The sequence below is a fragment of the Arvicanthis niloticus genome, chromosome 5, assembly GCF_011762505.2.
Source record: "Arvicanthis niloticus isolate mArvNil1 chromosome 5, mArvNil1.pat.X, whole genome shotgun sequence".
Classification (NCBI taxonomy): domain Eukaryota; kingdom Metazoa; phylum Chordata; class Mammalia; order Rodentia; family Muridae; genus Arvicanthis; species Arvicanthis niloticus.
Genome location: NC_047662.1, coordinates 66327534 through 66355056, shown reverse-complemented (window position 1 = coordinate 66355056; position 27523 = coordinate 66327534). Strand labels below are relative to the sequence as shown.

Here is a 27523-nt window from a genome sequence, read left to right as displayed (position 1 = left end):
CATAATATGCAGGATATCTGATATGCAAACCTGTGAAAGGGTCATTTGACACTGCCCTCCAAAAATGTCATGACCCACAGGCTGAGAACCATTTTATGTAGACCCTAGAACCTACAACAGGGCTGACTGGTAGGGGACTTGCTCATGAAACCAGGATGCAAAGCCCTAAAGAGGTGGCTGTTTTGGTTTTGTTGTTGTTGTTCAAACGATCACATCTCAGCCCCTCTACCTACAGTATAAAACATACAAAGAAACACATGACCCAGTCAAAAGACCAAAATTAAGCCTAAGTAAATGCAGATTTCTGAGCTACCTGCTACAGCGTTTTAAATAAATGTCATAAAGCTGTAGCAAGCAAGCTTTACTCCATTTTTATAAATTAATTTAGTTTTACTTTTTTTCAAAGATTTATTTATTTTATGTATATGAGTCCTGTCCCTACGAACCAGATTTGAGGAAACTATGAGAGGGGGGGCCCTTGATTGAGTCTTTAGGTAATAGTGGGTCCCAGTACCAGGTCGGCTCCAACACAGCAAGCGGCACCGCCCTCGGACAAGCCCAGAGAACAATGCACCCAGCCCTGCCCACAACAACCCAGCCGCGCCCAGGCGGTAGCCAGCCTGCTGGGAAATGTAGTTTCTGAAGTACAGCTCACGGAACCGCCCGCCGCCCCGGAGCCCTGCGAAACTACAAATCCCGTCACGCCCCGCGACGCCTGCTTGCCAGCTTTTGCCGGAAGAGATCGTGGCTGACATGGCGGAGGACCCGCAGGGCGGCTGTGCGGGTGTCCCGCAGCACCCAGTCCCCAGTGCGAACCACAGCAGCTTTCCAGAGTACGAGCTTCCCGAGTTGCACACGCGCGTGTTCCACGTGGGCGCCTTTGGGGAGCTGTGGCGTGGTAGACTAGGGGCCCAGGATTTGTCGCTGAGCGAACCGCAGGCAGCCGCGCAGCCGACGGACGGAGGAGCATCCAATGACGGCTTTGAAGATTCTGCGGTAGCCGCGGATCTGGGCTGCAGTTTGGAGGCGGCGGCAGAGCTGAGGGTCGTGTGCGGGTGAGTGTGCGGTCTCGGGGCTCTGCGTGGGTCCCACAGGGCTCAGTCTCATCCCTGCGCTTCCCGGGGACCCTTAACCTTCGTCCCCCTAAACCCTTTCCGGAAGGCCGAAAGAGGTCTTAGGGTCCAAAAGCACTTTTCTGAGGGTGGATCTAGTAACGGGACACTACAACTGCACAAAAGACTTCTATTCTCTGATCTTTAAGGTGCTTATTGAAATAACAGCGGTATATATCTGTCACTGATATTTGGACAATGGGAGTACATGATGATGGAGGAGACTTAAACAGAGCAGAGTTAAAACCTTGATTAATCGTGGTCTCTAGCGGTCCTCATGAATATGTTATTAACCAAAATTTCTCCAAAAGTTTTTTACCTGGGGGTAGAAATACAAAAACTGACTTGTAACGGTCCTTCTCTTTTTGACAGTCCTGGCTGTCCTCAAATGAACATGCATCCTTTTCAGTATAACATTGTCACAGAAACCATTGTCTTGAATTCTGGCCTCCTTTGAGCTGCCTGCTGGATTTCCCAAGACTTAATTATTCAATGATGTATTTAGGACAAGCTCTGACCCGCTGTTGAAAAATGCATGGCTGATCATAAAACGTTGCTTTTCCTTTCTCCCTTTCCCAACCCCTCCCTCTTTCTAAGCCTTGATAAACTGAGATGCCTCGGTGAAGATGAAGACCCAGAAGTCATCCCAGAGAACACTGACCTCGTGACTTTAAGGTATGATTTTGTTTTGTTGTATGCTGTTTGTTTTGGTGCTGGAGGTGAAGCACGACCTAATACAAAACCACAGTTGGCCCTTGTGCTGCTGATCTGAACACTCGGAATAGTTTACTTTGGAAAGTATTGTATTATTCTCCACCTCCCTGCCACCTAAATTCAACCATTAGTTTGGTGTCCTGGCTTTTGTCTGTAATCCCAGCATTCAGGAGGCTGAGTCAGAAAAATTGATGTAAGTTAGAGGTTAGCCTTAGCTACCTAGTGAGTTCACCGATGACTGATGACTGATTGTTGTTGTTTTAAACATTTGGGCATTCTTTCTTAAGCTCTGTGAGTATGGGATACAATTGTATGTTTTCCCCCCAGCTCTTCCATTCGGTAAATGACAGTGTATAGCTCCAAAAGTACAGTTCTGCATAATCAGGGTTATGATATGATATTCTTACATCTAAAGAAAAACATTAAGAACACAAAATCCCTAATATCCAATACATACTCAAATTTGCATTTATTTTTGAATGTAGACTTTATCTACTTAGACTTGGAATGCAAGCTAGATACTCATAGTGTTTCTCAAAATACCCATGGTAAAGAACCAGTTGTGGCTAGGAATGACATACACCTTTAATCCCAGGGAGGCAGAAACAGGCATGTCTCTGTGAAAATTGAGGCCAGCCTGGTGAGTTCCAGGCCAGTCAGGCCTACATGATACCTCAAAAAAATAAACAAGCTCCATTATTTTGTTTCTTAATTTTTAATCTTGAGTGGAGTCATTTTATTTGTAAAATCCTATAAAAATGAATTCCTAATCCCAGGGCAGTGGCTGAGCACTTAGGAAGGCTGAGGAGGTAAGCAAGCCAGCCTGAGGTCAAGGCCAGACTGAGTTCCAGGCCAGCTTGGATTAAATGTAAGATCCTGTCTCAAATATAATACAATAATAATAATCCCTTCTTAAATATAATGATAACAATAAATTACTAGAGTGGAGAAAATTAAACCAAAATGTTAACATAAAAGAAATCCAACTTTTATTATTGCAAAATTCAGACATAAAAGTGCTCTCAACTTGTAAAAGTTTCTAAGTGCCTACTTTGATTCTGCAGATTGCTTATCACTTATTAGAGCTCCATTTTAGCCTGCTTGACACATTTGAGTCCATTACTCAATGATAGATAATATTAGGAATTTATAACTGCTGGTTTGCAGCCCACTAATTTTAAACAGCTTCAGCTGTATTTGTCATTCCTGAGTCCTTCTGTTATTCCCATCAAGTGTTTGTGGGGGTGCAGGGGTGGTGCTGGTATTTGTGTATGTTTCTATGTAGTTGTGTATTCGTGTTTTGATTGTGTGTTTATGTGTGTGTTTGTGTATTCATGTTTTATTTATATATGTGTGTTTATGTGTGTATGTGTTCATGTTTTGTGTATATTTGTGTGTATCTTGACAAAAGAGTCTGTTCCTCAGCTGGGGTTGGGAAGCTACATTGTATTTAAAACTTAAGGAATTAATCCTAATAATCTTGTAAAATGTTGGAGTTTTGCAAAAGCCTAAATCTAGCCCTGTGCTTGTCTTTCCCTAAAACTCCTGTCAATAATTTAAAATAAAAATAAAAATCTAGCCAGGGAGATTGATGGTGCATGTTTGTAATCCCAGTATTTAAGAGACACAGGAATGAGGAGTGCCTGAAAGTCCAGGCCAGCCTGGTTTACACACCTGAGTTCCAGGCTCTCTATTTATAAAAAGAAACATAAGATCCCTTAAGTGTAATATATGTTTTGCCACTCTGTTTTTCTTTTCTAATGAAGAAACTTCTTGTTGGCATTGAGAGGGAAGGAAGACAAACATTAGAAATTGGTTCTTGCTATGTGCCATCCTTTTTATCATAACAAGCTAAATAACTTTAGTATTTAAGGTTTGTTTTTTTGGTATTTGGGTTTTTGTTGTTTGTTTGTTTTGGTTAAAGATTGCTTTTGCTCTTTTCTTTTTTGGGGGGAGGGGAACTCACTCTATAGACCAGGCTGACTTGAACTCCCAATATTCATGTGCCTCTACATTCATCTCTCCAGCTCCCAGTAGTTACTATTTAAGCCAGGTTTTAATTTCTGCAAACAGAGAGGGAATTGTTAATTCAGTCTATGCTAATGGTAAAATCTGTTCCCTCAAACCTGTACCCATCCTCTGCACTGATGTGCCTTAGACTGTTTACTGCTCTAACATTACCATTTAAAGGATAAAACAAACTGGAAGAGTTCTGGAAGAAAGAAAGAACTACAAAATTATAAGATTCATAACTATCATACAAACTAGGAGTGTCTTAAAAGTAGATTTGGAGCCACCAAGAAGGCATATGCCATCAGACCTAACAACCTTGTTCAATTCCTGGAGTCCATACTGTAAAAGGAAGAGAATCAGCTCCTCATAAATCCTCTGACCTCCCTTCATCCACCATAGTATGAGGCCATATACTCCAGACCATACAGTAAACAACTATAAAAACTAATATCAAACCTTGGATTTTGTGGAAAAGTAAAACCTTTATTAGAATGACAGGAAAAAAGCACCATTAAAATAGGAATCTTGTAAACCAATCCAAATACCACAAAGACACAGGAGGAAATGAGGCTCCAAAGAGAACTTACTGCAGGAAGAGACTGAGATCAGCTTGTGAGATAAATCTGAGTGTAGTAAAATTAGAACCCAAACTCATAGAAAGTGAAAAGAAACTAATAGAATATTTATGTGGCAGAAGCAGACAAAAACACCCCATGGGAAAATGAGGGGAAGGGATGTAAACTGGTAATTTACATTTAAAAAGTTTTAAAAAAAAATATTGTATGTGGACCACAATTATAACCCCTTCTAGTTCTGAGAGGCTGAGATGGAAGGGTCACTGCCTGGACTATGAATTAGACCCTGTCTCAAAAGACACCCCCCCAATAAAGATACAGTTGGTGGCACAACACTTGCTGACAGTGCACAGAGCACTGGCTCTGACCCCCTTCCAGAGCCAGGAACAAAACTGAAAGCACTGATTTGCTCTGACTACCTTAGGACATGAAAATGAAAACAGGAAGTGTAGCAACAACAGTAAGGGGAGTCTGTTCCCATTCCCTCACTTCCTACTCACTGACCCTGCACATAGTCAGCCTCTCTAGCTTTGGTTTACTGTTTGTCCAAATCAGTGGATGCTTGTACATTTTATCTCCTATAGCAGGCAGTTCAATTAAGAGGGAAAACGGAGCAGTCACTTTAATGGAGGAAGCTTAATCTAAAGGACGTTTTTTTTTTTTTTTTTTTTTTTTTTTTTCCCGAGACAGGGTTTCTCTGTGTAGCCCTGGCTGTCCTCGAACTCACTCTGTAGACCAGGCTGGCCTCGAACTCAGAAATCCACCTGCCTCTGCCTCCCAAGTGCTGGGATTAAAGGAGTGCGCCACCACTGCCCGGCGATCTAAAGGACTATTAACCTTATGGCTGGGCATAGTAGTTCCTGCCTGTAGGTTTGAGACCAGCTGGACTAAACAATAGTTCCTGTACAGCCTGGATTATTCGGAAAACTTGCCAGTTTCAAAAACAGAACAAAACAAAAAACTTTCAGGAAGGCTCAGAACAGTGAGGCACTGACAGAAGCAAGAAAGGGAATATGAGTAAGTGGTAGAGCAGGTAGATGTAAGGAGCATCCTACCCTAGGGCTGAGAGTGCTGGACCAGGCCCTTTGTTCCTCTAGGCCAGAGCCATTAAGAGAGGGCCTGTCTGCGTTTCACTGAGAGGCAGTGAGGATGCTTTGGTAGAAATCTGTGTGCCAGGAAGAGCTAATCAGGGAAGCGGTGGGAAGGAGAGGCGCTGTACGCTAGGTGCATCGTGGGAGCTGGGTCTTGGAGAAGCTGTGTGTCCTTAGGACTATGCTGAGCTAGTGTGTCACCAGGAAGCAGAACCTTCTCTCGAGTTCTACATACAAGTTCGCTCCTGTATTTATACACTTAACAAGTGCTAGTTGGCAAAAGGAAAATATTTAAACTGAAGGTTCATTTTTACAGAACAGGTAAAAACATGTATTTGTTGATAAAAGTTGGTGAACTGTACCCAGTTTACCTTCTTTCTAAAGTTACTGTAGTGTGGCTTTAATTTCTTCATTCACAACTGTATCTTGGGAATCACTGACTTATCCATTATTGTAGCTTCATTATTTATTCTACTGTGTGGATTTCCCACAGTATATTGAATACCTGCCTATATGGTTGTGCTTAAGATAATACAAATTTTTTTGCAAGCTGAATGTGGTGGGTCACATCTGCAGTCCTGCACTTGGGAGGCTAAGACAGAAAGACCATGAGTGTTAGGCCACCCTGGACTAGTGAGACCTCATCAAAAATAAAATTAAACTAAGCAAGGAGGAGGTGGTGCATGCCTTTAATCTCAGCACTTTGGAGGCAGAGGCAGGGAGATCTTTGTAAGTTTGAGGCTACCCAGCCTGGTCTATATAGTGAGCTCCAGGATGACCAAGGCTACACAGAGAAACTATGTCTCAGAAAACCAAAAGAATAAAATAAAACTTTAAAATGGATAGCTCCTGAAGAACACCACCAAAAATTGCCCTTTGGGTTACACACACACACACACACACACACACACACACACACACTATTTGATGGTCAACAAACAAAATGTATGCCTGCATTCGAGTACCTATACCTAAAATAGGATACCCAGCAAGTGAGCCCATCCGTGTGTTTTCCAAATGTACACAGTGCTGAGGAGGATGCAGAGAGCTCCTCTGAGTTCGAGTGGTGGTGAAGTAAGGCTGAAGGGAAAGGCCCTTCTCACCTTAGTATTTATCAGACTGTAGGTAGCACCTGGGAAGCTGCTTTTCACGATTACTGGAGCTGAACAGATAGGTGCCAGTCCTTGGAGCCATCTTTCTCACTTGTGGAGAGAAGTTGAACACTATGATGAGCCTTGTGGTTTGGTTTTGGGATTTGAAGTATCCAAATAGAAGGCTTCAGAGATGACTCAGTCAGGAAAGGGCTTGCATAAAGACACAGTGATGCACAGCCTAGTGTGCATGAAGCAGAGACTTGGGGATCTTGAGAGCAATACAATCCCGGGATAGCTCAGGGCTGCTCTTCCAGAGGACTGCGGGTCAATTCCCAGTACACACATGGTGCTTCACATCTGTAATCCCATTTCCCAGAGAGCTAATGCTCACTGGCTTCCATGAGCACCAGGCCCTCATGTGGTATACAGACATGCGTATAGGCAAAACACCCATAAACACAAAATAAAAGAATAACAAGGTGCAACCAGGTGTGCTGTTATATGCCTTGAAGTATAGTAGCATGTAGATCTCCAGGTTCAAGGTCAACATGGTCTACAAGTTCCAGGCTAGCAGAGCTAAATAATAAGACCCTGTCACGATTAATTAATTAAAAGAATGAAGCGTGGTAAAGACACTCATTGTCAACTTTTGGCCTACACACACACACACACACACACACACACACACACACACGTATCCACACACATACTTGCCCCTACCATATGCACATAAAAGTATCCATATCTTACATACATAGCACCAAAAATAACATGTTTGTACATGCATGGTTTAACATACATCCTGCCTATCTCAGCTAAACAGCTCAGAAGCAGTAACTCTACTTATCATAACACACAGTGCCTAGATACTAGGCATGATGGTGTAATCTGTAATTCAACACTTGGAACATAGAGGCAAGAAGATCAAGGGTTCATCGTGAGTTCAAGCCCCGATTGGGCTACAGGAGACCTCGGTTTAAAATAAACAAAAGCCCCACTCCAGTAAAAGAACTCAGGTTCCTGAAGGGTTAATGCCAAGGTTTAGCTAGGAAAAGTAGAGAATGAGTTTTGAATGCCTGTGGTTCCACAAACCAAGTAATGCATGCCCTCTTCTATCAAAAACAAAAGATCAGAGCCTGTTGCATGTTTGGAGCAACTTATGACTATTTGAGCAACAAAATAATAGTAGATTTTAACCCATAGAATAAAATAAGTGTGAGTGGAATTTGTATGAACAGAAATGAGCAAAGGAGTAGGGACAGGTTATTTCACAATAGAATTCCAGTATATGGGGAACAATATCATTAGGCATGTACCATAGTAAATGGTGTTGGGGGTGTCAAATGGGTGCGAAAATTCCTGCGTGAAGAAGCAGTATTTGTATTGTCTCAAAACGTTCCTCCCTCCAAATTTTTATCTATTTCAGAGTAAATAAAGTATTGTTCTAGATGAGGCACTTGGCAGACAGAACTTAATAGGTGCAAACATCCTTAATAACATGACTTATTAACACCAGAGTCTTGAGATGGGCTGCACTCTGAAGGTGCGTCAGTCTTGGAAATGGTCTTCTCAAGATGCTGTTTACTCCAGTCACATTTAAACTGAAGTCACCTAAGTTAAAGGGTGTTCAGTAAACTGAATCAGTTGCACTCTTCTGCAGTGTCAGGATCATGAAGGAATCTAATAAGCTTAAAGAGACAAAGGGAAAATGGTCACTACCATGTAAAATCCTAGATAGAAATCTAGAACAGGAAAAAAGAAAGCTCTAAATTAAAAGTTGTGTGTGATCCGGCAAATATCTGTAGCTAATAATCCTTGTGCTGCTGTTTATTTCTGTTCATGATTTTGTGATCACAGAAGACATTGGTAGGAGGAAGCTTGGGGAGAGATCAGGAATATTATATTACTCTTGGTGTTATTTTTGTAATTTAAGTCTAAAAGAAGTTTAAAATGAGAAGTTAATAGATTGGGGCTGGTTAGTGTAGTAGTAGAGTGCCTACCTAGTATATATGAAATTTTGGGTTTGATTCCTAGCCCTGCTAAAATAACAGATGTTAAATATTATATGCTAAGGCTTAGAGATGGCGCAGTGGTTAGACACACTTATTGTTCTAGACTCAGTTCCTGGTACCTACATAGAGGATCACAACTCTGTGACTCAGGTTTGGAGGGATCCAATGTCTTCTGCCCTGTAGGCACCAAGTACACGTGGTGCACAGACATACGTGCAGGCATTCACACGTATACGATAATTTTTTAAGGCTATTTTAAATAACTACTGTAGAGAGCATGCTGACCATTTTATTTCCGTGTCTCCGTCAGTGTGAGGAAGGGTCTCTTGGACTATCGGGAAGAAAACATCACGATAGACCGTGCCTGTAGACAAGAGACATTTGCTTATGAAATGGTAAGTCTTATCTTCCCACCCCTCCCCAAGCGTGTCATAACCCTAGTAGATAGTTGTCTTATTTTGTAATTTTGATTTATATTCCCTAGTATCTAATGATGCTAAGCATCTTTTATTTAATTATTGGTTGTTTGTATGTTTTCTTTGAAAAACATCTATTCTAATTCTTTAAAGTACCTTGACTCATTATTGGGTTTCTGGATGCTAGAATATACCATATTTACGACTTGAAAATATCTTCTCTCCTTCTGCAGATTGTCTTTTTCACTCTTTTCATGTTGCCAGGTGTTAAAATTTGATGAGGTCAAGAATATGAATTTTTTTTATTGACTTTTGGAATATTTAAGAAATATCACCTAACCCAGTATGGTGAAGATTGCTCTTTGATTTCTCTGTAGAGTGTTAGAGTTTAGTTTGTAGGTTAGGTCTTTGATTCATTTTGATTTATTTTTATTTTATTATTTAAATTTTATGTTTGGGTATTTGCCTGAATGTAGGTCTTTACAGCACCTGTATGCCTTGTTGCCCACAGAGGCCAGAAAAGGGTATTGGATCTCCTGGAACTGGAGCTTTAAAGATGTTTGTGAACTCTATGTAGTTACTGGGAACCAAACCATGGGCCTCTACAACAGCAGTAAATGTTCTTAACTTTTGAGCCACCTTTCTAGCCCCAGTTTGAGTCAACTTTAATATGTGATGTAAAACAAAGGTTAGCCTTTATTCTTTTGTACATAGCAACCAGGTGGAGTGCAAGGCATCCAAAAGCATGGTTTCAAAATTATGTAGACATTCTCTCTCTCTCTCTCCTCTCTCTCTCTCTCTCTCTCTCTCTCTCTCTCTCTCTCTCTCTCTCTCTCTCTGTCTGTCTGTGTGTGTGTGTGTGTGTGTGTGTGTGTTTACTTTTTTGTCTTACTAAGACCTCAGGGGTCTCACTGTGTAGCTCTGGCTAGCCAGGAACTTGCTATGTAAAGCAGACTGAGCTTGAATTGAGAGATCAGCCCACCTCCATCTCCTCAGTGCTGGGATTAAAGGCCTGCATCACCCCACTGACACTCAAAATGATACAGAATAATAACACACGGGAGCTATTCATTATTTTTCTAGCACAGGCTGATACAAAGATAATAAGATACTTTAGAAACAGCAATTTCAGAAAAGGGTGACAAGAGGAGTTTTATGTGGCTAAGTCAGTGGTGTATAAAGATTCCGTTCATCCCTCTCTTCCCTGCTCCCGTCACTCCTGCCTATGTTTCTTCCTAGGAAGCAGGAAAAACTAAGAGGTCTCTCATCATTGAGGGCCACATGATCCCTTTTGTGAGCAGTCAGGAAAGTAGGACAGAGAGACAAATTTGGTCTGGGCTGAGTGCTTGCATACCATGCCCAAGGCCGTGGGTTAGACATCCATCTCCACGGTGTATAGGGTGTTTCACTAGAATTACCATCTTGATTTCATCACATATGGTGAAATAATTAAGACATATAGTTGCCCAATTACCTAAAGCCAAAGACTTTAGCACAGAATTGGCCTTCTTTTTAGCACCTTCTAGAATTCTCCTTTCTGCTTAGCTAGTGTTTGCAACAGTGAGGTTGTCAGCCATCAAAGACAGTGCCTTCCTCTACTGAGCCATCTGGACAGCCCCTGCTTTTACTTCTGATTTTAATAATTCAGTATTTTTAAAGAACTAATGTGGGCTGGTAAGATGGCTCAGCGATTAAGAGCACTAACTTCTCTTCCGGAGGTCATGAGTTTAAATCCCGGCAACCTCATGGTGGCTCACAACCACCCGTAATAAACTCTAATGCCCTCTTATGGGGTGTCTGAATTCAGCTACAGTGAACTTACATATAATAAATAAAAACTTTTGGGCCAGAGTGAGAGGGGTAAGGGAAGGGGGGAAAAAGAACTAACATTTGTGCTGGAGCAGTGTGTTTGGTGTTAAAGGCCCTCCTTTACTCTTCCCAAGGATCTGAGTTTGGTTTCCAGCACCCTTTTGGGAAGATCACAACCTCCAAGGGATCCGACACTACCGCAGATACACTCACTCAGAATATTGCTTTTGTTAACTCTTCTATTCTGTGTTTTCTACCTTATATTATTTCTTCTTTTCTGCTAACTTTGGAATTAGTTTGTTGTCCTTTTTGTTAGTTTAACACAGTTGTTCTGTGTGTAGATGTTTCCAGATATAAATTGCTTTTTTACCATAGCTCTTCTGTCTTAGGTATGTCTAGGCCTCACAGTGTTTCCTAACTTCCCTGTGTATTTTCTCCATAACTCATTGGTTGTTTTACAAATGGGTTTTTTGTTTTGTGTTATGATTTAATTTTGTTTATGAACATGAACTGTGCCCTTGGAGGCCAGAAGATGGCATTAGAGGGAGCTAGATTTATAGGCGCTTGTAAGCTTCCTATGTGAGTGGACCAGCCCAGACTCAGGTCCTCTGTAAGAACAGTGCATACTCTTAGCCTCTGAGCCACTTTTCCAGACCCTTGTTTTGTTTTTGAGAAGGGTCTCTCTGGATAGCCCAGGCTGGCTTTAAACTTTGAAGTCTTCCTGCTCCAGTCTTCCTGTCCCCACTTTGACAGGGTAGCAGACACATACCACCATGCATGGCTGTACTATTGTATTTCTAAGATTCCCAAGCCTTTGGGATTTTAAGCTTGCCTTGTTACTGATACCTAGTATTATTGGTGATCGGGGTATTTTGTATGAATTTCCTTGAAGTTGGTGATCTGTCCTATAGAGTGGTTCGTGTGCACTTGAAGGCTACTGTTGGGTGGAGAGTTTTGCTTATTTATGTGCTAGTCTTTGTAGTGTTTGCTTCTCCTACTGCCTACGCAGTCTTGTTAGTATTGTAAGTAAAATATCGAGGTTCAGAATTATTTTGGTTTTTCAAACTCTCTCAGCTTTTGTTGTGTATAATTTAGGATCTGTAATCGTATGTTTCACTACTGTATGGCAACATTTATCAACATATAAATACCCTGCTTTGACTCATCTTAATTGAAGGCCTGTTGTGTCTAAGAGTAAAACAGCCTACGGGATTTTTTTCTTTTTTTTTTTTTTTTCTTTTCTTTTTTTTTTTTTTTTGGTTTTTCGAGACAGGGTTTCTCTTTGTAGCCCTGGCTGTCCTGGAACTGACTCTGTAGACCAGGCTGGCCTCAAACTCAGAAATCCGCCTGCCTCTGCCTCCCAAGTGCTGGGATTAAAGGCGTGAGACACCACTGCCCAGCTCAGGATTTTCTTCTGTTACGAAATCATCTCCCCTTTCACTATGTTTATGTCTTTATATCTAAAATGAGTCTCCTGTAGATAACGTAGCTGAATAAAGTCAGGGAGCATCCTCTATTTACCAGCTGCACTAGGCCCTGGGTTTACTTGTGTCTTCAGCTCTTCGGCTCTCTTTGTTCTCTGCTCTCCTATTATTTCCTTGTTTAGATACTGATTTTGTCAGTATGTTTGATTCCCACCTCCTTCCTTTTCAGCATATATTGAAAGCATCTTCTCAGTGCTTATCTGTTTGTGCGGTTTCCCTTCAGTCTGAAGGTCTGCTGCTGCAGTGCTTCCTCACCTCTGTGTGCCTGCATGGGGTCTTCATCTCCTCTGTATTCCTAGTGGATACACAGTTTTGCCAGATAGAGAATTCTCAATAACTGTTTTCTTTCATGGTTTGAAGTATATCATCTGACTTGTTTCTTGTCTTTTTTTCTGATGAGAAACTCTGCTGTTAAATCAGTTGAGGAAGCTGATTTCCTATAATTAAAGTAACTGGTTTCTGTTAGTTCATTCTGTTAGTTCATGTTTATAATAGCTAGCTTAACATCTTATTTTATTTGTTTTTTTTTCTCTTAGTTAGGGTTTTATTGCTGTGAAGAGACACCATGACCAAAGCAAAGGCAACTCTTATAAAGGACATTTAATTGGGGCTGGCTTACAGTTTCAGGAGTTCAGTCCATTATCATCATGGTGGGAAGCATGGCAGTGAGTGAACAGACTTTGTGCTAGAGGATCGAAGAGTTCTACATCTTGATCTGCAGGCAACTAGGAATGAGAGTCTGGATCACACTGGTCAAACTTAAGCTTTTTTTTTTTTTTTTTTTTTTTAGACCTCAAAGCCCTGCCTCCACAGTGACACACTTCCTCTAACAAGGTTACTCCTCTTCCAATAAGGCCACACCTCCTAATAGTGCCACTTCCTGTGGGCCAGCATTTACAAACCACCACTTTTATTCAATAGACTGTTTACATCTTTTTCTTAAGAGTGAGTTAGACTGTTGGGCAAGGGCGTACATGTACATATACACCTGCCACAACTTGCAGTTCTCTTCTTCCCTGTATGGGTTTCTGGGATCAAGAACTCGGCTGCCAGGCTTGATAGCAAGCTCTTTACCCATTAAGCCATCTGCCAGCTCTAATTAACTCTTTATTCCTTCGAGACACTATTTAGTTCTGGCTGTCCTGGAAGTCAACTATGTAGACCAGGCTGGCAGGAGAGAGCTCACAGAGATCAGCCTGACCATGCCTCCTAAGTGCTGGATTACATGTTTTATGTACACATTCCCAGAAACAATTCTGTGAAATATTTTCTGTTATTACAATAGATGAAACTGAGCATAAAGAGAGTAACCGTTCGCTGGGCAGTAGTGGCTCACGCCTTTAATCTCAGCATTCAGGAAGCAAAGGCAGGTGGATCTCTGAGTTTGAGGGCAGCCTGATCTACAGAACTAGTTCCAGAACAGTTAAGGATACACAAAGTAACTCTGTCTCAAAAAACTAAAACAGAAAGGAGAGGAGGGGTGGAAAGGAAGGAAGGGGGGAGGGAAGGAAGGAAGAGGGGGTGGCCTACCTGCCATTCCTCACTTTAAATTAGACATCAGACCCAAGGTTGACTGGAGCCCTCACTAATGGCTCTGTGCTGTGTTGCCTCTTATCTGAGTTACAGTGGCTGATTTCAAGGTCTTGTTTTCTTTCTTCAGGAATCTCATGCATTAGGAAAAAAACCTGAAAATCCAGCAGACATGATTGAAAAAGGAGAGTTAATCCTATCTGTGAACATCTTATATCCTGTTATATTTAATAAGGTCAGTGGTGAAACCTTCTGGTTTTCATGGCTAAGTAGCTTTGAGTATTAGGGTAGAACCTAGGACCCCATGGCCTCCTAGGGGGGCACTTTATCACTATGAGGCCACAAGTCCATAAAAGGACCTTTGACAAAGCATTTAATATTTGAAGTCCTATCTTAGGTTTCAAAATAAATGTTAGCATAAAGTCTGATATCTTATTTTTTAAGATAAGATGTATTTGTGAGTTCTTTGTTTTAATAAATGTTTCAACAATTTCAAAAGTTAAATTTACATCTCTTAACCAATGACTACATTTGTAAGATTGGAATGTGTATCTGATGTTACAATAAAAACTGAAAGTATGTATATACCTCCATAGTGATTCTAATTCTATGAATTATTGAGGGGTTTTGTTTGTTTACTTGGTTGTTTTTGCTAAATTGTTTGCTGGTAGAGGAATGAATGAACTCTGTTGAGATGCTAAGAAAGTTCCTTTTGATACAAATACATAACAAGGATGCCAGTGTTTCTTTTGTATTGCTGTGAGACAGCCACCAGGATGGAGGCAGTTCATGGAAGGGCTCCGTTAGCGTCTGTGACAGAGAAGCAGAGGAAACAGGGAACCCCTGAAGCTGGAAGCTCAGAGCTCAGGGCTCACATGTCAGACAACAAACAGGAAGCAGAGAAAGCAGACTCCAACAGTGCAAGTCTTTAAGCTTTCAAAGCCCAGACACAGCAGTTGAGATAAGTACTACTCTTGCAGAGGAAGTTCAGTTCCCAGCACACACATCAGGTGCCTCCTGTCAACCACCTGTCACTCTGGCACCAGAGAATCCAACATCCTTTTCTGGTTTCATCAGACAACTGTAGTCATATACATACTCAGTAAAAGTCAATTTAAAAACTGTCAGTGACATACTTCCTCCAACAAAGCCACACCTACTGCCTCCCTGAACAGAACCAGCAACTGGAACCAAGCTTTCAAATGCTAGAGACCATGAGGGACATTTCTTATTCAAGCCACCACATCCAGTGATTTCTCAGAAGTCTCTAATAACATAACTCTCCTCTAGCTCGACATGTATATTTGGGGAGGTGAGTGGGTGGTGATAAGAGAGGTTAATACCATCAAAGTAAATCACAGCTCTTAAGGGTTTCTGTAGGAAGGTTGGTTTGAGCTCTGGGTTGCAGGGTTGTAAACAGCACTCCCATCCCTACCACTCCACATGCATGGTAGACATAACACACAAGAAAAGAAAAAGAAAATTAATAACTTCTTTTAACATGTCTTGGTAGGATTTTTGGTTAACTGGTTTTTTAAATGGGCACTAATTTTTTTTGCTGTTTGACTTTAGCACAAAGAACACAAACCATACCAGACAATGTTGGTATTGGGCAGTCAGAAGCTCACGGAACTGAGAGATTCAATTTGCTGTGTCAGTGACCTCCAGATTGGTGGAGAATTCAGCAACGCTCCAGACCAAGCCCCTGAGCACATCAGCAAAGTAAGATGACCTTCCCTTTCCCCCCTTAAAAAAAAGAAGAAAGTAATAGCAAAGGACATAGTGACGGCTCCACCAGGGTCATAAGTGTTGGATGAGTGTTCTCACTGTCCATGCGACAAATCACTAAGGTCTTGTCTCTCCATCCGCCATCCCTAGAGCCTTTCAGAGGCAGTGTTGTGTGTTCATTTTCTCACCTCTCACCATTGACACCTGTTCTACAACACCATCCTTCTGAGCTACCGCTGATCATCTAGCTGTCTTTTTCCTTTTTTCACAGTCACAATGAAGTAGCACTGTAGCTTCCTTCATTCATTCGTTAGTCCCAGGGATTAAACCAAGTGAGCACTTAGAACTGAGTTACAGCCTCAGCTTTATTGTTGCTTTGGCGTTGTCTACATTTTTTCCTGTTTAAAATGCTGTGAGATTTTCAGTCCACCTTCACTACCTCCAGGAAACGTTTGGAGTTGACCAAGAGCCTCGGTCATTTGCACCTGTTCTTCACTGCTTATATTATAGGGCTGAAAAGCACACGGGCCGATCGCTATCAGACAGGAGATGGCACCGAGTTGATCTTTCCAGTTGTTTCCTGGTAATAGTACTCCTTGTGAGACAAAAATACCTCAGTACCCTTTGAAGAAGAGCTAAGTATTAGGCAGGCTGCCCAAAACCCTCAGAAGTGAGGGTTTACCTAAGCAAACAGAACCGCCTGATATTGCTGAATCTCAAGACAGAGAAGGATTGCTCTGGTTCCTTTTCATGGTGCAGTCTTGGCAGGGGACCCTGGATTTCCTTGCCCACTAAGGAGAGGCCATCTCTGCAGGCCCATGAAAGGACATCTGAAACAAGTAGGATGAAGGTAGAACTTTAGTTCTTTGATTTTTGAGTCCCATTAACTAACACTCCTTTAAGCTTCACACAGTGAATTTGTGTGTCTTCTCCATGCACCTGTTTTGAGCCTTTCAGTGTGGTAAGAAGCATATCACCATGCATCTGGGGGGGGGTGGGTGAGGGGGTCACATTTCCAAACTTGGTTGCAGGCTTTTTGTGTCCATCATGGTGTGTATTTTATAATGTCCTGGAGCTGTTTTTGTCTCTGCCCTACAGACCCACCATGTTCTGGTCTTTTCAGTGACAGACATGGAGATGAGCATCATGGCTCATGAAAAGATTACACTAAATGTTTGTAGTTATGTTGAAAATGGTTTTAAGATCCTTAAATTCTACTGAACTGCCATGTCAATGCTTGTGGAGATAACTGCAATGATAAAGAGAAACAAATGAAATTTTAAGGAAATAATTCTCTCTTTTCTTCAAGGAAGAAAGCATTGATTTTTTTTTTTTGAAAGCTTTCTTATGCCTACCAAAAAGAAGGTATAGCTATAAATAAATTAATGTGAGCTGGGTATAGTGGTGTATGTCTTTAATCCTAGCACTCAGGAGGTAGAGGCAGGCGGATCTCTGATTTCAAGACCAACCTGGTCGGTAAAAGTATTTTTTTCCCCTTCTGATGTAATTGTCATCTCAGGCTTACTGCCTCCATCTGCTAACCTAGGCCTAGTCCTGGAAGCTCCTAGCCTCTGTACAGTCAATCTAATCTAGGCCTAGAATGTTTTTAGCCTCTGAAACTTTCTGCTGAATAAGCTCACCCTTTCTTGTTCTTTCTGATGTCTGGCTCGCTGATTCAACTCAGCTGTTCTGGCTTGGACTCATTTCCAAGCTGACTTCTGGCTTTTCAAGCTTCAATCTGACTTCTCTGCCTCTGCTGAATGGCTCTGCTTGGCCTCATAACAATGTGTTCTAATCTTCTGTCTCCTTGTCATTCTATAGCTCTTTCTGCCTTCATCTGTGTCTAACTTGTTCTCTTCAACCTGTCTCTGTAAGACTCTCCCAGTAAAACTGCCTTTTTGCCTTTTCTGCACTGTCTCTTAAGTAGCTTCCCTTTCCTCTCTCCTCCTAATGAGCAGGCATGTCCTATTCTGTCAAATCTTTCTCTGATACTTTGTCTGCCACTCACTTTCAAACATGGGTGCTTCCTTCTACAAACTTTACCTTCATCCTTTGGGATTAAAGGTGTGTGCTAAGGGCTGAGCCACACCACAACCAGTAATTTCCAGTAAATAACACAATCTCGGGGTTCACTGTGTGATCAAATATTTTGTAACACTGGCCTACATAGCAAATTCCAGGACAGCTAGAGATACAGAGATCTTTTCTTTCAAAAAAATAAAAATAAAATAACATGAAGAATCACTTTTTGTAGTACCTATCAGCATTGGTCAGAGCAGTTATGTAGGTGCTGGAAGAGCAGCAAATGCTGTAACCACTGACTCATCTATCTAGCCCTGCTGTCTTAACACTTACACATCGGGGCTGCGCTCATTCTGTTTGTCTACTAAAATGATAGTCTGATCATTGAGCACATGTCATGTGCCGAGTATATGCTGGCCTTAAAAAGAATTGTCACAATTTTAATAAGAAAAAGAGTATAGTCTTGAGCTGCTCAAGTTCAGCATTCAGTGGTGGAGGCTAGAATCAGATTCTTGTTTCCCCTTCAAAGCCCACAGTTTCTTTGCCCTACTGCTGGCAGTGTGCTGGCTGCAGATGACTTTATTTGAGGAATCACAGTGTGATTAATCAGCAGCAGGCTTCTAGCACAGGGCCTTGTAGGAAATTTATCTGTTCAGAAATCTGTCTTGCTTTTTGTTCTTCAGCAATATTTTAGAAATGTATGTTTATGATGTTAAAAGCATTTAGAAGGATAGATTTCCTATGAATGAAGTATTGATGAACTTAGTATCTTCTTGTTGTTACTGGGTTGTTTGTTTTGGTCTCTCTTTATACTCTTAGCTGTCCTGAAACTGTGTAGACCAGACTGGTCTTGAATTCACAGAAATCTGTGTGCCTCACCCTCTCACATGCCGGAATTAAAGGTGTATATGCCACCACAGCCTGGCTTGAGCCTTTTTTTGCTTTTTGTTTTTTCAAGACAGGTTTTCTCTGTCCTGCTGTCCTGGACTTGGTTTGTAGACCAACTGTAACTGGCCTTGAACTCGGAGATCCACCTGCCTTTGCCTCCTAAATGTTGGGATTAAAGGTGTATACCTGGCTAAGGCTAACATGAATAGCCTTAGAAAGACTATTTCATTGACATTTGTATTTTACAGTATTGTTGGCTGTTGGGTTTATTTTTTCTCATGTGTAAGGTTTCTGTTGGAAATTTTTCAAATATATAACCAATATGGAGAATAGTATAATGAGCCTCATGTCTTCATTACCTATGTTTAATATTTTTTGCTTTTTCCAAAACTATTTTGTGTGTTAACACCATTGCACCCCAAAGAAAAGTGAAAATAAGGCCCTGTGTTCTGATGATTTGTTGGTTCCATGGCATGTGTCCCACTAGTGGTTGTAGGCTGGCTGTACAGTGAGTTGCAGCTCTTACAGTGAGCTAGACTGTTAACAGCCATTGTCAAAGTGCCAGAACTTGGATAGCTCCAAAGCATTTAATTAAGTCTCTAGCTTTAAACAGAAAAGGATTTGCTTTGAGAATGTAACTGTATTTTTAAAACAAACATGTAAAATGTACAAGTATTTTCTGATCAAGTATCAAATACATTGTCTTCCAGTGTAGCCCATGCTGCCTTGGAATTTGCGATTCTTCTCTCCAATTTCACAAGTCTGGGATTGCATGTGGGTACCTGCCCATCTTCTACTTCTTTGTACAGTGAGGAGAGGTTATTAATAACTACTTTTGTTCTAGAGTTTTCTTTATAAATAAGCAATTATGTGAGAAGGCATTAAGGTGCTCAAGTTACTTCTAATGGAGGTTTATTCAAGTATTGTATGATCAACAAAATTGAATGTATACCAAACTTTGTTTCCAAAATGAGGCAATAGTTATTGTTAGGGCATGCATGCATCTATCCATCCATCCATCTTAAAACAAGAGAATTTCACTGTGTAACCCAGGCTTGCCCAGAACTCACTATTTGGCCAAGACTAACATCAAACTCCCAGCAGTCTTCTTGCCTCAGCATTAACAGTGGGATTATTCTTAGGCACCACTATGCCTACCTACCTCTAGACCACTTACCTTTTCAGTGTTTTCTTACGTTTTATTTGTATATGCTTGCATACAAGTGTGTGCCATGCCCATGTATGGTGGTCCAGGGACCACTCGTGAGAGTGGATTCATCATCCCTTCTACCTTGAATGCCCAGTGATCAAACTTAGGTCCCCCAGGCTTGTCAGCAGTCACTTTACCTCCTGGGCCATCTCACTAGTCCTTGGACCCTTAGATCATAGCTTATTGTTCTGAATGCTGCACACTAAAAAGACAGGTTGTGTGCTCTAGCAGCCAGATAGGACATTAAGTACTTAACTAAGTATGTATCTTAACTATGCAGCAAGCCCTGAGGATTCAGTGACTTGTATAGTGAGGATCCTGGCCATCCCCTTGAAGTCTGGTGGTGTGATTCAGGACTGAGACCACTTGTGCCTACTCTTACATAACATGGCACAAGAACAGAAATCCTGGTGGTTTATGTCTTTAATCCCATCACTCAGGAGGCAGATCAGGGGCATCTCTGAGTTGGATGCCCCTGATTTAGAGTTCTAGGACAGCAAAGGCTACACAAAGAAATCCTGCTTCCCCCCCCCCCCCCCATCAATTCATACTCTTAAGATTTACTGAAAATAGAAAAGGTTTTGTAAATAAAAATAAAAGAAATGCCAGGAAAATATGTAACTAGAGATCTTTGTTATTACTGGGAAAGCATCAAAACTGCTGCTGCTGTTTCTAGTTCTGATAGAAAAATAACTTCATGCAGGCTGCACAGAGTAAAACAATGAAGCTGACTTCTCAAGTCTCAGAACACAGGTTTAAATCAAGCTTAATGATTAAACTAGGATAAAGCTGGGAAAAGAAAAAAAAAAAAAAAAAAAAAGCCATAACTCTCCCTCGTGTGTGTCTCCAAGAAGCAAGGTTTTATTGAGTGGTAGCAGAGAGGACCCAACAGGAGTTGTCTGGTATTCTTGTAGTTATATAGTGTATTGTGAATATTTTAATTATATGAATGGGCTTTCATTAAATACTATCTGTTTTCTTGTAGGACATATACAAGTCTGCTTTTTTTTATTTTGAAGGAATATTTTACAATGACAAAAGATACCCAGAATGCAGAGACTTGAGCAGGTACTTCTCCCAAAAATCTTCCCAAAGTCTTTGGTTTTGTTTTCTTGGTTTTTGTTTTAAGGAAGGGATTCACTATGTATCCCTTGATAGCCTAGACCTTGGTTCATCCTCCTGCCTCTACCTCCCAAGTTAAAAACTAGTTACTATACAAATGTTTGTAGTCAACCCCCACCCCTTTTTTTTCTTCCTCCTGCCTCTTGAGTGCTGGGATTAAAGGCCTGTGCTGCAACACCCAGCCTATTTCTCTTAAATTAGTGACATTTCCATCTATTTTACTAATGTATATTTAAGGATTCCATCCCCCTCCCTCAAGGAATTAAGTCTGAATGGCTCACTGATCTCAGATGATAATCATTCAATATTTTTTAGTTCTCAAGATTTATTACATGTATATTGGTGGTGTGCGACACTGTGTGCTTGTGAGTACAGGTGGTGGCAGAGCCAGAAAAGGAATCTGGATCCCTTGGAGCTGGAGTGTGTCAAGGGCTGTGGAAGAGCAGTGCACATTTACCCACTGGCCACCTTCCCACTCTTTTCAGTGTTTTTTCTGCATGTCTCATACATATGGATATGTGTGTGATGTTTAGGTATATGAATATGAAAGTTCATCTCTACAGTGCCATATCCACCCATGTACTGGTTCCAGTCATTTTCCAGCCAGTTTTATTGCAGTTTTCACACTTGTTCCAACGAGTTTTAGCTTCTGTGAGTCATAGCTATCAGTACTTGCCATAATTAGTCATGTCCGTCTGTCCTGTACCCCCTCCTCTTTAGTTTTTCAAGACAAGGTTTCTCTGTAGCGCTGGCTGTCCTGGAACCTATCAAACCAGCCTGGTGTCTAACAGAGATCCATGCACGACTGCCACCGCCACCGCCACCCAGCACCATAATTAGAATTTGAAGCTAAGAAGTACTAATATTCTAATCTCAGTACATGTTAAAGTTTTTGTTTAAAAAAAATCTGTTGACCTGTTGTCAAAAAAATGAGAATGAAATGTGGCACTATTACACTTCGTGTTCTCACTAAAGTGACACACATCCTACAGCCTTCCAAAAACCTGGCCCACCCTTAGAGGATAATAGATCAGTGGGGGCAAACAGATCTTTGCTTAGTGACAAGTCTTGAAAAGGAACCAGGGATGGTGGTTCTGGTCTTTAATCCCAGCAGTTGGGAAGCAGAGGCAGGCGAATCTCTATTAAGTTCAAGGCCAGCCTGTCCTACAGAGTGAGTTATATATATGAGACAATGTTTTAAAACACAAACATTCAATATCCCAAGAATAAAAAAGAACTACTACACAGATGAAAAGTTTGGTGTCTAATCCCCCTGCAAACCCCACCCTGGGGGAGGAAACTTTTCCTGTGTGCTGTGACATGTGAGATGAGGAAGCTGGTGGGAGTCTTCCAGTGTGAACCCGGCTCATCAGGTCTGATGTTACTGGTTCAGATTCACTATAACACTTCTAGATGGCAACCATCCATTTACTTAGTAGGCCAGATTGTATGTAATTGCATACAGTCTTTTCTTTCCTGTTCAAGTTCTAATAACAATGTTCTATCCTTGCTCTTCCCCCAAACAGAACTATTATAGAGTGGTCAGAGTCCCATGATCGAGGCTATGGAAAATTTCAGACCGCCAGAATGGAAGATTTCACATTTAATGACTTGCATATTAAACTTGGCTTTCCTTACTTATACTGTCACCAGGGAGACTGTGAGCATGTTGTTGTCATCACAGACATAAGGTATGTAACATCATTCAGAATATATTACCTTAAAGATGTCTTTAAAAAAATTAGTTGGGAGAGGAGAGAGGATAAATGTTACAGCTGGAGTGTAGAGGTCAGAGGATTATTGCAGAAGCCTGTCCTTGCACCATGTGGGTCCTGAGGATTGAACTGACTGAAGTAATCACACTTGGCAGCATCTAACTACTTTTCTCCTTAACAGTGCAAAAGTGTAAGTAATTTACCAATGTGGCTTAGCTTAGATGCAGCAAATGTATACTTTCCATGCAGTTGGAAATGGAGACAAATCTTAGGAAAACCTAGACTAGACATGGTAGTGTGGGCCTATAATCCCAGCACTTGGGAAGCAGAGGCAGGTTGATTTCTGTGAGTTGTAGGCCAGCCTGTTCTATGTATCAAGTTCCAAGTCAGGCAGAACTACATAATAAAGACTCTTATCTAATAGATGTATGTGAAAATACTTACTAGAGTCTTGAAATCCTGTAATTTTTAAGTTTCTCAATTTAATCAAAATCATAGTCATTCTATAGTGGGAAGTTGAATAATTTTCAAAAACTCGAATAGTTTAGAATTGAGGGGCTGAGAAAATGGCAAACACACACACAAGCATGTAAAGTACCTTGTACACCTACCTCAGACACAGAAAACCCAGACAGTAGTCCACAAATAACACTGCTATGTTAAAACTGATAGAGCTCTGATGGAGGAATACATTTAATGAAACACTACATAAATGAATTCTTAGAATGTTACAGTATGTTAACATACAGATTGAGAAATCAATTCCATATTCATTCTGAAAAGTTCTCTTGGGGAAAGTGTTGAGTGATACAGATGATTGCCCATTAGTAAGCAAGCTAGACAAGACCTCTACTACTAAGTTACATCCTAGCAGTGGGTGTTGTATAAAATGCTGCCTGCATAATGACAGGTTAACCATATTCCTAATGTTGCTGGAGAAGAGGTAGAGTTGCATTTCAGTATCTTCATGTGTTTTCCTCATGAAAGGCTTGTGCATCATGACGACTGCTTGGATAGAACACTTTACCCCCTTCTTACCAAGAAGCATTGGCTATGGACCAGAAAATGTTTTGTCTGTAAGATGTATACAGCCAGGTGAGTGACTTTTTTTCCTTTAAGAAAATACTGGTTTTCATAGTAATTTAGTACTCTGGAGATCTTTCAGTTTTAGATTTCAGGGCTTTATCAGTGCAGTTTGCTTCAAGTTAGCATATTGTTTTGTACAAAGACTTGAGCCCAGAGCCAGGTGCCTGAGCTCAAGCACCTGAGCATGTGGACACTAGGTTATAACCCTCTAACGTTGTAAGACAAGGGAGCATACATGAAGGTTATAAGGAACTGTGCTTCTTGCCTGTCATTACAAAATCAATTTCATCTCACTTTTTCAGTACAGAATTAACTAACACATAAAGCCAGTTAGGTTTTCTGTTTTGACCAGTCATTGTGACATGGACCTGTAATTACTCATGAGGATGAGGCAGGAAGAGTTTGAATTTAATGCTAGCCTGGGCAACTTAGGAAGCCCTTCCTTCCTTCCTTCCAGGATAAAAAGTAAAAAGGTGGGAGTCTAGCCCATGGTAGAAGACTTGCATGTGCAGGCTCTTTAGACAGTACCTTTACACTGACCATGTTTTCTTGACTTCATGTACCCTGAGCTGACTGTCCTCCTCAACCATCTGTGTAAACAGACTCGAACCTTGAATTTCTGATATTTCTGCCTTGAGTGCATCACCTTCCCCCCCAGCTGATTCTTACTATTAATTGGAACCCAAAAGTTTGGAAACTACTCAGGGAAATTGTTGAGAATTTAGTATCTTCAGTCAGCTTTGTTGAGTTCCTTGTCATAGTATTTATCTAAAGGGTTAGGAAAATAGAAATGATACCAAAATGAAAATCCAGAAATTGGTTCAGATTTTCAGAAAACACTAAAATAAGAGAAACTTAATACAGATTATGATTTCATGTGACCAGTGACATCCCAGTGCATGAATCAACCTCAAATCCTCAAATCTCACTTGCATCCCCAAACTGACTGGTCTTGCTAAATTAAGAATGATACACAGCATCATGGCCCCTGTGCAGAAATGTCTATATTTTAATGGCACAGTAAAGTAAGATGTTGTCTGGAATCATCTGCTACATTGTAAAATAACTGGAATAGCATGGACATGATCACAAATTAGTCTATATACTATATTCTCTCTATATATATTTATTCTATACTATTAAATATGTATGAGTTTGCCTCATGGGTATATGGACACATGCTTATAATCCCAACAAGTTTATAATCCCAACAAAGGAATCATGATTTTAAGGCAACCCTGGATTATATCACTAAATTAAGGAAGCCCGCTGGGGTGTTTAGCATGCAGAGTGGACTAATAGAAAGTGAGGGAGGGAGAACTTAAAAGGACAGTTATTTGAGCAAGTGTGTGTGGTGCTTTCTAAATAGATCATCTTACCTTAAGAAGGAATCTCAGGTAAACTGGGGTGTCCCTACTGTGTTGGTATAGTCTATTGAGGCAGTAGTGAGAATTTTATGTGTTGTTATAGGACAGTGGTTCTTATATATATATATATATATATTTTTTTTTTTTTCTTTACACTACAGATGGGTGACGAACAATGACACCTTTGCACCAGAGGATCCGTGTTTCTTTTGTGACGTTTGCTTCAGAATGCTCCACTATGATTCCGAAGGCAACAAACTAGGGGAATTCCTTGCTTATCCTTATGTTGACCCAGGAACCTTTAATTAGTTATATATATATTTATATTAGTACTATATATATGTATTATTCTTTTTCCTACTATAGTTTAGTTAATATTACATTATTTATTACAAGGGGTTGTTATGGCTTGTTTGTGTTACTGAGATGTAGAAATGCTTTTTTTGTATTTTGAATATATAAACCTTGTCAGAAATACAACTTCTGATTCTTTTCTGAGTCCTATGCATTCTGTACCCTGAGTGGATTTTGCTAATGATAGACTGCAGTTAATAATGCACCTCATATGAGTCTTTTTAAAGAAGTCTTTGAAGGATGTGAGAGCTACACCTTTACTATGAAGCTTCCAAGGTAAAGACCCTTCAAATATCTGTAGTAAGGAGAAATTAAAAACAAATTATTTGATAAACAACATCACGAGTAGTTACAATTTAACATTGGGCTCATCTTTAAAGCAGAAATTAGGCACATGAGATGACAATGAATCTAAGTCACACAGTATTAGTGAGGCCTCGTTTCTTGACAGTCACAGAGATCGATACACTGAGTTTAGAATATTATTTAAAGCCATGGCTGGAGAAAACACTGGAAGACTTTACATTAGCATGGACATACCATAAAGCTTGGCTCACTTTCATAATAATACTTTTGGTCATATAAGAATTGCTAAGAAGAAATGTCCTGGCTCAGTGGTCCATTCTTCAATCCCCTCATTATAGCAAAGGCTTTTCATTCTGAGTTACAGAAAAGAAACCTCTCTAAACAAATCTATCAAAAGATTTTGTGGAAACTTTTGGGGTAGAAAATTAACATGTATTTTAGTAATATAAAATAGATTCTGAACTATTACTTTCTCTGTCCTAGGTTTAAACTAAATTCAGCCGAATCCTACATTTCTCTGGATGGCTAACAATTATCATATAAATAAACCAATGAAGCATAAACATCTATTTAAAAGACTTTGAAGTTTAAAAGAAGGTGAAGCATGTTTCATGGACATAAGTGTTACAAATCCAATTTTGGCGACTGACATGGAGCTGACAAGTGCCGGCTTGTGGTATGTCTACAAGTATTTTCATTTAGTGCTGTAGGCAGTACACTACCATTTCCTTGCCAAGGCTAACTAACATTGTGCCTAAGTTTCTTACTTTGTTTTGAACAGTGTTAAAGTACCCTGAGAATTCTGCTGCATAATCACACATTCGTGATGAATGGTTTTACTCAGTCCCTAGATTATTATGGCAGTTCATGTGGGTCTTATACTAAATTGTACTCTCAGAAAGTAAATTCCTGCAAGTTATCCCTAATAGATGTATAATGCCAATTACCTGGTTTTACTAGACAAACATGACAGATAAACATTACTCTATGGAATCCTTATTTATTGAGAATGCTATTCTACTTCTTTTTCACCAAAAGTCCACATACCTTCTATTTCTTTGATGGTGAAAATGAAGAAAGGCTAGCCATGTTACTCCAGTTACCACTTATATAGGTATCTCAACTAGTTCACATCAAAAGAATTCAACTTTATACTTACAAGCTATAAAGCCCCCAGTTTTCTTTATGCCAGTATCAATCTCTTAAATATAACATCAAATTTCATGTGTCACTTTAAGGACTTAGGTAAATATGAATGGAACAACTTTGTCAGTGAACATCCCTGTGGATACACCTGCATGGAAAATAGCTGTTTCCTTAAGCATCTTGCTTTTGCTTCACAATTCTTTAAGGGTGGTTATACTTTGCAGTTTTACAGCAGGGGGCAGTCATCTCTAATATCTGTTGGAGAATTTACATGACACAAATTTAAGCACATTTTTAGTAACTCTCATTTCTTAAGGGTCTCAAGCTACAATTTTGCTATTTGCATATTCTCTGACCAAAGGAATAAAAGTCGTTCATTGACGCCCTTGCTCTGCGTACAGGATGGCAGACTTGTCTTCACCTGGCATCTTTACTCAGGTAAGCTGATATGAATAGGAAGGTTTTAGTGTATCACATTATGGCCTTGGTAATATCTACTATGCTATTGAATTCCTAACTATAATAGCAAATGTGGTCAGATGAGCTCTGGTCAAATTCCTTATACATACAAGCTTGCAACCAGATTCTCTCAGTAAGGGAGATATCTGAAATTGATCCAAGCAGCTGAGAAATCAAAATAGGTATCCATACATGCACATTATACATGCATAGTGTACACAGTGGGAGAGGTGGCTATCTCATTGGCTAGATCCTTAGTTCAGCCATTGT

General features: G+C 40.4%; 1 protein-coding gene across 3 annotated transcripts; it reads left to right on the top strand.

Moving 5' to 3' along the window:
• Window positions 1-702: 702 nt before the first annotated feature.
• Snapc3 (small nuclear RNA activating complex polypeptide 3) lies at window positions 703-27232 on the top strand. 3 transcript variants are annotated; one of them, XR_013110618.1, is made up of 11 exons: window positions 703-1055; window positions 1710-1787; window positions 8922-9006; window positions 13981-14085; window positions 15423-15572; window positions 20684-20766; window positions 22347-22511; window positions 23523-23630; window positions 25150-25618; window positions 26132-26324; window positions 27111-27232. XR_013110618.1 is itself a non-coding variant. In XM_076934716.1 (9 exons), the coding sequence occupies exons 1-9, from the start codon at window positions 754-756 to the stop codon at window positions 25295-25297; spliced, it is 1224 nt and encodes a 407-aa protein (XP_076790831.1). In that variant the 5' UTR covers window positions 703-753; the 3' UTR covers window positions 25298-27232. The 3 variants fall into 3 exon arrangements, 1 of the variants encoding a protein (XP_076790831.1); XR_013110617.1 differs by having other exon boundaries at window positions 25150-26324; XM_076934716.1 differs by having other exon boundaries at window positions 25150-27232.
• Window positions 27233-27523: the final 291 nt, after the last annotated feature.